A 10785-nucleotide genomic window follows, 5' to 3' on the forward strand; every position below is an offset into this window, starting at 1 on the left:
TTTTTAAATTAGGCCTAAGCGTAACTTCTTCGCCAGAATATTCTGGCTGTCTAAAGTCCAAAATAACACTGTTTATCCTATATTCAAAATAACATTCGATACTGATTTTGATTCAAAAAAGAATCTGTTTGAAAATTTTGATTTTCCTATTCCAATGAAAAGTTAACAGTACTGTGTAAAAGAGAACCTACATGCATCATTAAGTTAACGAAAGAATAAACACATCCAATGAAATTAGCCCAACTGTTCTTTTTACAAAATCAGAACTTCAAATGGGACTCTTTTGTTGCCTATGGTTGAAAATTGCAATGTTCAAGTTCTCTTGCTTCTTGTTTACAAAGTTACCACTGCCACTCAGAAGCATGCAGTCATCAAAAGATGGCAAAAGGCACTAATGGAGTCCATACACCCACAAAGGGTTGAAACCCAATATATACATATATAGATTATATACAACACCTTGTGTTGCACAATTTGTAATCCCCAACCACAGCTAAACGGCCAAGTTAACGTCTTAAGTAAGTCTTGCCTTCTGCATCATCCTTTATAATACTGCTAAGTGTATCAGGAAAGTCAGCAGGCCACAACACTACATCATTTTCCCTAAGAACCATCCTTGAAAGATGATCAGCTGCTTTATTAGTTTCCCGCCATGAATGCGTAACCCGATAGTTCTCAAACTTAGTTAAAAGTTTCCATATCTGCCTTAAACACTGACTACTCTTTGGACCATATGGCTGCTCTCGGTTAATGGTTTTCACAACGCTCTTTGAATCGGATTCAACCCATATTACTTTAATACCTAAACCTGAAGCAAGAACAAGACCTCTCCATACAGCCCATAGTTCAACCAAGAAAGTATCACCTTGAGGAGCTTTACAAACAAATGCACATAATGGTTCACCCTTGTAGTCTCTTAATAAACCACCAAAACCCGAATTTCCCGCATCTACTGATCCATCTGTATTTAACTTTAAACATCCTATCTCTGGCTTTTTCCATTTACACCATCTAATTGATCTTGTGACTGGATGTAGAAGGCCACTCCATGTCTCGATATTCAGATTACGGAACAAAACAACCTTCTCAGCTTTCTTCGGCATTGAAGATAACATACAAGTTTCCTTCAATGGCAGTGCACCTACTCGGAGTTCGTATTCCTTGGTCTTGTGTTTCTTCCCCCAAAGGTGTTCTTTAAGACAATATTCACTTGAAGTACTTATTAGACAAAGTACACAGCTCCATTCCTTTTGAACTCTCTTTTGTGTAGAAATCACCTCTGTATTGCCGTAGCTGATATTAACATTTCCCTGGACGAAGAACCATTAAACAGACCTCCACTTACAAACAAACTATTGAACTCCTATGAATTAAACAGAGTGCGAAAACAAATCTTAGCATTATTGTCCCCATTTGGTGACCTGTTAGAACATTTTCACATACATAATACCTTCCTTGTTTCGGTGCTCCATCGTTGCAGTGTATAATGTTTTTCATCTACATATATACCATGCCTTCACTAATTACATTATTCTAAAAACCATCAATGTATGAACTTACCTGGTCAGTAGTAAGTTTCTCCGATTTTGGCCCGTATGTGAGCATGCTTGTGTCGGCATCACCAACGGTACCGTTTGCTTCATGCAATACAAAGCCTTTCTTCTTTGGGAAGAACATGATGTCCCATCTTTTCTCTATAAAATAAGGTCTGATCAATAGGCTGAAGACATAAGAAGCACCCCCAAAGTAGGGTGTCACAAGCAATATTGTTGCTACACCCTTTGCATAAGGCCAGAAAGGAAACCTGCCATTATGATAACAAAAACAAGCACAAAATTCAGTAAGAAAAATCCAAATGGTCACTGAGATTGGCAAATGCAAACATCAAGGGGAATATGGTGAAATGCTAGTTTAGTCCCTCCAAAAATTATAAATTTTGTAAGTTAATGTAATGGTAAAATTACATTTTATCACTCAAAATTTTATAATTTAATTCTGGTCCCAAGAAAAGGTTTATAGTTTCATCTCTACAAACAATAAAAGTATTATGGAGGTTCTTGTACTAAAAGTCAGATTGAAATTTGCCCCCTTTAACCAAAAAATGAGAAAATTAGTTCATATACATTACATCAAAGAGCAAACTAATCCTTTTAGTTAAAATTTTTATCCAAATTCTACTATTAAAAATTGGCATCGCTGGCGGAATAAACAGATAGTTATACTTGATGTGCCATGTGTAGCTCATGTCAACCTATAGGAACTAATTTTTAACAGTAAAAATGGATTAAATTTTTAAAAGGACCAATTTGTTCTTTGATCTAAGACACATTGCCTAATTTGCTCATTTTGTTTTAGTAGAGAGGAAAACTGTTATTCCACTCCTAGTATAAAAGCCTCTATGCTACTTTTACCCCTGCAAACATTCCTCACTGGTATCAGGTCTAAACTCTTTATGACTTGTTCCATCAAATTATCTATCAAGCTCAAAAATTTTCCAAGTTGAAACTACAAAAACAAGTGGAAATTTGGATTAAACAATTAAAACCCAGAATTATTACCATTTCAAAATGTTCCCAAGTGTCAGCTCCACCATTGTAATGAAAGCAAACAGAACCCAGTATGTCAAACATTGTTGATTTTTTAAGGAAGAATTAGTCTCCACAATGCGAATTGAAACAAACCTGCAATTTAAACAAGGAAAAATAAAATATAACCATCTACACAGATGCTACATTCCAGTCCTACGAAAAATTTAAACCCAAATTCAGCAAAAGTCTAACAAGATAGCTACGTACAAGGGGTAGATTAAAGTGAATGAAGGCCTGTAAATCAACAAAATTTTCAAAAGAAACAAAACGTTAGGGACTTCAATACAATAAGCTATGAACTTGAATTAAACAAAGCGTAAAGATCTGCATACCAACAAAGTACAGTGAAGATATTTGCTAAGAGTTCAACAAAAGCCTCCCAAAAACCCATCTCTTTCAACTCTTCCTTGGCGCTGTTGTCTTCAACTTTTTCAGCATTTTAAAGATGAAAGGTCTTAAGATATTTCCATTTACCGGTACTTTTGAGATTTGGGCTTTCTTATTTACGAAGAATAGTGTCGGGGATTGACGAAGACCGAGAGTCGAATTATGGTCAAACCAAGATACCAAACTAGATGCAATATTTTTGGGAAATATGTGAAAACATATATATAGTAGGCGCCGAAATGAAGACCAATCGCAGCTGATATAGAGTTCAGGCGCTCATATGAACAAATAGTTGAAGCATGAATAGTTTGTATGTATTTATTCTCAGCTCGCAAAACTTCGAATGGGCAAAAAACAGATGACATTATTATACTCATCTTTTTCCTTTTTACTACAAATGGAAGAAAATTCATTGCTACCTTCTTTTTTTCTTTTTCTTGCTAATTGAAGGTTATATTTGGAATTGAAAAATTAATTAATTAGTTACTTCAATCTAAATTTGTTTTTGTTCGGATTAAATAATATTAAATTATAACACACTTGTGACATTAGTAAAAATAAATTATATAATAAATTAATTTGAAAAAATAAATATGACTGTAGTTAAAATGATAAAGTTAAAAATAAAGATTTTTAAGATATTAAATTCAAATAATATTATGAGTATATATATTAAAATTATATGTACAAAACAAAAAGTATCTTAAAATTGTACTTTTTGCTTTTACAAAATATTATATTTTTAGATAATTTTGCAATTAAATTAAAATCCGATTAAAATAGTATCAATTCAATCAAAAGATACTTAAAATTTTCAATTTAACAATTTAATTTATGATTTATCATTCATGGATATTAATAAAATCCCTCCATTTCATTTAGTAGTTAAAGATCATTGTGTTAAAATAAAGTAAATAAAGTAGAAAGCAAAGTTCAAATTAAACTTGTTCATGAGTTGGGTCACTCGGCTTGGCCAGAAGGCCTACTCGAAAGTAAGAGAATTTTGATAAAAGTATAGGCTCGAAAAATAGACTTAGACAAAAAAAAACAAAGTCTAATTTAAAAAGTATCAGTCTAATATTGTTTTAAATAATTTAATATAATAAATATTAATATTTTATTTATAAAATTATAGGTATTAATAGGTATAAAAAAATCTCAAAATAGTCATTTTTCTTTATCTCAAATTATATTTTAATCACTTATATTAACTATATTAACTTGTAACATTTTGGTCACTGAACCGTTAAATACCATTGACAGTGTAACGATAAGCTAACATGACATATTAAATCATCATTTGAATAAAAAAATTTAAGTTAAATTATGTAATTAATCCCTATATTTATTTGTTTTAATCAATTTAATTTTTTTTCTTTAAACCCTTTCTTTTCTTTTCTTTATTTTTCATGAAAGCTAAAACTAAAATAAATCTTATTTCGCTTATTCTCACCCCGCAATCACAAATTCTCATCTACTATCACTTTAATGAACCAATTTAAATATCTCCATGACATAATCCACAAGCTCACTCAAAAACCTCGTCCATCTTAAAATCTGATAATCCTTTTAAAAAAATTTTCAAGCCGTTCCTTAACCTACTAACTAATCCCCCACAATCATTTTATTTTATCCCTACAAGATTTTCAATTCTTTATTTCACAGATTCTTTAAACCATCCCTATTAAAATCACTTTGTTTTCGAATGCTAGCGCTCAAATTATTTGAAACGAGTGATCGAAAATATTATTCACCTAACCTCACCTAATTCACCAATCTCAGCTCAAAAGAAACATCGCAATAAAAAATATTATTTATTAATTTAGATATGCGATGTTAAGTTTACAGCAGTGAGTTTTCCTAAATAGTGCCATTTTCCCACCAGCAAACCCATTGTTTGCATCAATATAGACAAACTAAAAAGGACACGCCTACTCAAACTCCTAAATTGCAATGACCTTAATGGGGGATATTAGATTTTCAACATTAAGCGCCCAACGCACCGGAGCTCTTGCGGCATTCTTGCAGCATATCCATATAGAATTGGCATTTGCTGATATCACTTCCGAAGTTGGTCAGACACTGCAACCAATCAATGAGCGTTAATCTCGAATGCACAGCAACCAGGGACATTACTCTGTACATTCAAGAGCATCCCTCAATATGGAAGCTAGTAGATGAAGAATACAACGGAAGAAAAATACATACATCACTCAGTACTTTGGATTGAACACCACATGCATCCATGTTCATGCTATTTGTGTTTGGTGCGGGAGCAGAAGCAGCCGCAGCTGGTTCTGATGAAGCAACAGTCTCGTGTTTGATGACGCGAGGGCCAAGGACAGCATCAACAGCCCTGTGAGCCATAGCAGTTCCGGCACCCCATCCAATACCTACGCATAAACAACGAAAACATAAATAAATACAATTCATTTACAAGAGAATATAAGAAATTCTAATTGTAAGCAAAAATAGCTTTCAACTAACCATCTACAATGGCAGCACCAAGTCCATTTCCTCTTTGCACAGGTGCTGGAGGAGGGGCAGAACTAGCTGCAAAAATCAAAACCCAATTAAGTTCATTAAACATAACTTGAGAGAGTCTACAGCTACTAGACACTTTGAACTCCATAACACATATTTTTTTTGGAGGCCAAAACATTAAAAACAACACGACAAGAACTAACTATTCATAAAATCAATAAATTAGGTACAAGTTAAGTCTCAAGTATTCAGTTTGGTATTTAATTGCGTGTTGATTCACATGATTTTTCCATTCCAGTTACGTCTTTTCAAAATAAAACGAAAATTTTCGTGGATTATGAGATGGATAGAAAAGGAAAAATTCGTGAGTAACCAAATATTAACATTTAATTATAAATCAAAAAAGAAATATGCAATAAATTTTAGCATTTAACTATAAATTAAAACTTAATTGCACCCTATTAATTCTCAAATTGTTGGAACTATTTTACATTTGATTTTTTTAGACCAAAAGATTAAAAATAACACCACAAGAATTAATTATTCATAGAGTCATGTACAAAAAAAAGTTATTCATAAAGTCAATAAGCAAAAATACCGGGTTTCGAAGGAACGTTGCTCGATGGCGCACGAGCAGCAGGCCTTGGGGCTGACCTTCCTGCAAAAATCAACATTTCACTTTTAACATATTGCGGGGATTATAGGTCTAAAACTACCAGGAAAAAGGAGAAATAGTGAAAAAAAATCAAATAAAAAATCCAATAAAAATGCAATGCATCCAATATCCGCAGGTATAAAATCCTCGAAATAAAATTGCCGAAATTTCACAATCGCTAATGACATAACAACGGGAATGAAACGAAAACCGAAAATTACATTAAATGAAATAAATTATTATCTTTACATATCATGACAAACATTGATTTATTCAAATAAAAAAAAGATCAGAGAAAACTCCGAAACGAAGACATAACATAACTAAGAAGCGATGATCCATAAAAAATCCTAAATTCATACACATGAAGATCAAAACCTAAATCATAACCACAACATACAGCATTCGATCTTATAAAAAAAATACTACAGCAACGGGAAGAAATAAACGGATCGTTTACTAACCTCCAGAGCTTCGGCGAGGCATTGTTAAAAGAATGATAGGTTAAAGCTGGGAAAAGCGTGAACGATATATAAGTAGTACAGATTGGCAGGCTTTGTTGAGAGTCGTAACGCGTCGAATGATAGGCATGGCCTTTCGCTATATATAGGAGTGTTGTTGCTTGGGCAATAAGTTTTGCGGTTTTCATGGGCTCCACGTTTCTAGCAATCCGATCTGATGGCCCCGACCTTAGCATAGCTTCTCTAGAACATTCTAATTTTGAGTTGACTATTGGGTTCTATTTTTAAGCCATAAGTATATGAGCCCGTTATTGTGCTGCGGGCCCAATTCGATTCAAACTTGGGTATTTTTTAATATTAAAATTCACATTTAATTAGACTTATTCATGAGTTGAGTTATTCGTTTAGGCTCGAAGATCTGTCCGAAATTTAAGAGGATCTATGTAAAAATATTAGGCCCAAAAAATGGACTTAGACAAAAAAATTAGATCCATTCAAGGCCGGGCTTGAACATTCAAGGCCGGAGCTTGGTTTAGTCCGCTTTTAAATTTATAATACTTTATATTATGATATTTTTATATATTAAGTAATTTAGAACACATTAAAAAAATAAACTTATACTAAATATATAATAGTACTCTAATGTAAATATTAAAATAATGTTAAAATGACTATAAAAATTTTCAATAAATAAAAAATGTATAAAGTAATTAAATATTAAAATAATATAATATAAATATTTTTAAAAAATTAAAAAATAATATGAGCGGACCTAAAATGGGCTTGGGTTAGTTTTTTTACAAATATGGATGAGTTTGGACAAAATTTTAAGTTCATATTTCGAGTCGAACCGGGCTTGGACAAGCATAAAGTATATTAATATATACTTAGACTCGGCCCATGAACACCTCTATACCCAACTCATATTAAACATTTCACATAAATAATTTTTAAAAAATTTTACCTCAATAGTTGTCAATTAAATGATAAATATATATATTTTCTTATTTTATTTTGATTTTTAAATTCATACTAAATAGAAATTCATCAACTCTGATTCAAAGTTGATATAAACGCAATAATATTTCTCTATAATTTTAAAATATCAAATCTTTCACTCGATTTCGAAGCCATTTAATGTAAATTTTATTTCTTATATTTCTTTTTAAAAAACCCGAAATAATTTTACGTTTATATTACTTTAAACAATAATTTTTTATTTTTTATTTACTTAATTATTTTTAGATTTCCAAAAAATTAAAAACAAAAATAAAATATTAAAAAATATATTATTTTCTTACACACATACGAATGTTCTAAAAATTCACTCGTGTATAATGGTGTTTTCCTCTTGATAAAGAAATGTCCTTTAGGTAGTGTTTGGAAAGCAATCTAATAATTGAATTTGATTGTAATTGCTTATAATTACATAAGAATGACATGTTTGTCTAACCATTGTAATTATATAATTTGAGCATCCCAATTACACTCCAAAATTGGGTTGGTTGTGACAAAAAAATTCTTACATTATAAATCTTAAAAATTTCTAAAGTTAGGACAAAAAATTTATTATAATCAATATTTTACATGTTATAGAAGTGTTATAATATATTTATTTATAAAAGTGTTATAATATATTTTACATGTTATATTAGGCTATATCCCTTTTTATAATACATAACTTATTTATGTATTCATGTTATATATTATAAAAATAATATACTTATTAATAAAAAATTATTACAGTTTTTTTATCATAATTTATTTATAAAAAATAACTTGCTAAAGTTATGGCAAAAACCTATATTATTTTTAAGAATTGTTATGAAAGTTATTGGATAATTTATAAAACCTTATTTATAAAGGTTATATATTATAACTTTTATATTTTTTTAGTTAATTTACATGTTATAAAAAGGGATATAGCCTAATATAGATATTTCTTCAAATTAAGTTTATATAAGGTTTTTTTTAATTAAAACTACAAATTTTTGAACTGTGGACCCAAATATTATAAGGTTAATGTTAATTATACACATATAAAATATTTTCTTACACCATATTGTGGAGTATGGTACCATTTAAGAGAATTATGACAGATACAAGCATCATATATAACTCTCGAACTCTTTAATTTGAGACATTAAAGACTTCAAAATGTGGTTGATAAGACATTTGTTGTTCTAAAAAAAATCTCATATTAACATCCCCTTAGTATAACATAAAAAAAAGGTTGTTTTACCAAAATAGCCCAAAAATAAATTATATTTGCAAAAATAGCCCAAGTTCAAAAACAATCACCAAAATAACCTAAAATGAACAGTACCCACTCTTTTTTTGCACCAATGATTGCCTAATAATTGTGTCAGAATTAAAAAAATTAATTTTTTGGGTTTTGGCCTCTCAATGGCCGGAACCCATGTATTTTTTTAAAAAATTGTATAATACTAATATATGAAAAAGGAAAAAGAAAAAAAAGGAAAAAAAAAAATTTGGTGCTGGCCGGTCAATGGCCGGCACCCAACAGTAAAATTTTTTTTTGAATTTTTTCTTTTTTTTTCGTGTCAGAATCAGATATAAATATACGAAAAAAGTAAAAAAAAATTGTTTGGGTGCTGGCCTGTCAATGGCCGGCACCCAACAGTAAAAAAAAATTGAAATTTTTTTTCGTGTCAGAATTAGATATAAATATACGAAAAAAGTATTAAAAAAAAATTTTGGTGCTGGCCTGTCAATGGTCGGCACCCAACCGTAAAAATTTTTTTAAAATTTTTTTCTTTTTTTTTTCGTGTCAGAATCAGATATAAATATACGAAAAAAGTAAAAAAAAAAATTTTGGGTGCTGGCCTGTCAATGGCCGACACCCAACAGTAAATTTTTTTTTTTGAATTTTTTCTTTTTTTTTTCGTGTCAGAATCAGATATAAATATACGAAAAAAGTAAAAAAAAAAATTGGGTGCTAGCCTGTCAATGGCCGGCACCCAACAGTAAAAAAAATTTTGATTTTTTTCTTTTTTTCGTGTTAGAATCAAATATAAATATACGAAAAAAGATTTGTTTCGTATATTTATATCTGATTCTGACATGAAAAAAAAAAGAAAAAAAATTTTAAACAAATTTTACTGTTGGGTGCCGGCCATTGACAGGCCAGCACCCAAAATTTTTTTTTACTTTTTTCGTATATTTATATCTGATTCTGACACGAAAAAAAAGAAAAAATTTAATTTTTTTTTACTGTTGGGTGTCGGCCATTGACAGGCCATCACCCAATTTTTTTTTACTTTTTTCGTATATTTATATCTGGTTCTTACACAAAAAAAGAAAAAAATTTAAAAAAAAAATTTACTGTTGGGTGCCGGCCATTGACAGGCCCGCACCCAAATTTTTTTTTTACTTTTTTCGTATATTTATATCTGATTCTGACACGAAAAAAAAAGAAAAAATTTTTAAAAAAATTTTTTACGGTTGGGTGCCGACCATTGACAGGCCAGCACCAAAATTTTTTTTTTTACTTTTTTCGTATATTTATACCTGATTCTGACACGAAAAAAAAGAAAAAATTCAAAAAAAAATTTACTGTTGGGTGCCGGCCATTGATAGGCCAGCACCCCCAAATTTTTTTTTTCCTTTTTCGTATATCAGTATTATACAATTTTTTAAAAAAAATACATGAATTCCAGCCATTGACAGGCCAAAACCCAAAAAATTAATTGTTTTAATTCTGACACAATTATTAGACAATCATTGGTGCAAAAAAAAAAGAGTGGGTACTGTTCATTTTAGGTTATTTTGGTGATTGTTTTTGAACTTAGGTTATTTTTGCAAATATAATTTATTTTTGGGCTATTTTGGTAAAACAACCAAAAAAAGAAGAAGATGGATCATACTAGCATGTTACATATTTCATAACTTCAATCATAGGTGGAATTAAAATGGCCCATCCTTTGAAGACTACATGAAATAAGGAAATCTTGATAATCATAATGATGATGAACTAGGTAAAACTCCAACAAATGATTATAAAGAGCATATGTTAAATATTAAAGAGAAAATAATAACCCAACAAATATGCACTAGAATATTTGGATTAAATTGCATATGACATTTATTTTTCTTGTTATTTTCATTAATAATTGTATTATCAACTACTTTTTTAGACTAACAAAATAAATACGATTATTTGATTAATTTTTATTACTTGTTTAGAAAT

General features: G+C 30.1%; 2 protein-coding genes across 4 annotated transcripts; both read right to left on the bottom strand.

Moving 5' to 3' along the window:
• Positions 1 to 204: 204 nt before the first annotated feature.
• On the bottom strand, positions 205 to 3509 carry LOC107942387 (uncharacterized). 2 transcript variants are annotated; one of them, XM_016876040.2, is made up of 5 exons: positions 2921 to 3508; positions 2796 to 2822; positions 2559 to 2681; positions 1561 to 1804; positions 205 to 1310 (listed from the first exon to the last, which is right to left on the bottom strand). In XM_016876040.2, exons 1-5 carry the CDS (start codon positions 2977 to 2979, stop codon positions 507 to 509), a joined length of 1257 nt encoding a protein of 418 aa, XP_016731529.1. In that variant the 5' UTR covers positions 2980 to 3508; the 3' UTR covers positions 205 to 506. The 2 variants fall into 2 exon arrangements, with proteins under 2 accessions (XP_016731529.1, XP_040950977.1); XM_041095043.1 differs by lacking the exon at positions 2796 to 2822 and having other exon boundaries at positions 2921 to 3509.
• Positions 3510 to 4770: 1261 nt separating this feature from the next.
• Positions 4771 to 6756, bottom strand: LOC107942388 (coiled-coil-helix-coiled-coil-helix domain-containing protein 10, mitochondrial). 2 transcript variants are annotated; one of them, XM_016876041.2, is made up of 5 exons: positions 6579 to 6756; positions 6058 to 6117; positions 5463 to 5528; positions 5184 to 5368; positions 4771 to 5057 (listed from the first exon to the last, which is right to left on the bottom strand). In XM_016876041.2, exons 1-5 carry the CDS (start codon positions 6598 to 6600, stop codon positions 4962 to 4964), a joined length of 429 nt encoding a protein of 142 aa, XP_016731530.2. In that variant the 5' UTR covers positions 6601 to 6756; the 3' UTR covers positions 4771 to 4961. The 2 variants fall into 2 exon arrangements, with proteins under 2 accessions (XP_016731530.2, XP_016731531.2); XM_016876042.2 differs by having other exon boundaries at positions 4771 to 5112; positions 6579 to 6732.
• Positions 6757 to 10785: the final 4029 nt, after the last annotated feature.

This window comes from Gossypium hirsutum, chromosome D06, assembly GCF_007990345.1.
Source record: "Gossypium hirsutum isolate 1008001.06 chromosome D06, Gossypium_hirsutum_v2.1, whole genome shotgun sequence".
Taxonomy (NCBI): domain Eukaryota; kingdom Viridiplantae; phylum Streptophyta; class Magnoliopsida; order Malvales; family Malvaceae; genus Gossypium; species Gossypium hirsutum.

What these genes read in the sequence shown, in the direction of transcription:
- LOC107942387 (XM_016876040.2), bottom strand. Translation starts at nt 2,979, where the DNA reads ATGGGTTTTTGGGAGGCTTTTGTTGAACTCTTAGCAAATATCTTCACT. An exon ending in TTCACTTTAATCTACCCCTT is followed by an intron (nt 2,682 to 2,795) that starts GTACGTAGCTAT and finishes TTTAAATTGCAG; the next exon opens with GTTTGTTTCAATTCGCATTG. An exon ending in CTTGGGAACATTTTGAAATG is followed by an intron (nt 1,805 to 2,558) that starts GTAATAATTCTG and finishes TCATAATGGCAG; the next exon opens with GTTTCCTTTCTGGCCTTATG.
- LOC107942388 (XM_016876041.2), bottom strand. Translation starts at nt 6,600, where the DNA reads ATGCCTCGCCGAAGCTCTGGAG. An exon ending in CAACGTTCCTTCGAAACCCG is followed by an intron (nt 5,529 to 6,057) that starts GTATTTTTGCTT and finishes TGATTTTTGCAG; the next exon opens with CTAGTTCTGCCCCTCCTCCA. An exon ending in AATCCAAAGTACTGAGTGAT is followed by an intron (nt 5,058 to 5,183) that starts GTATGTATTTTT and finishes GATTGGTTGCAG; the next exon opens with TGTCTGACCAACTTCGGAAG.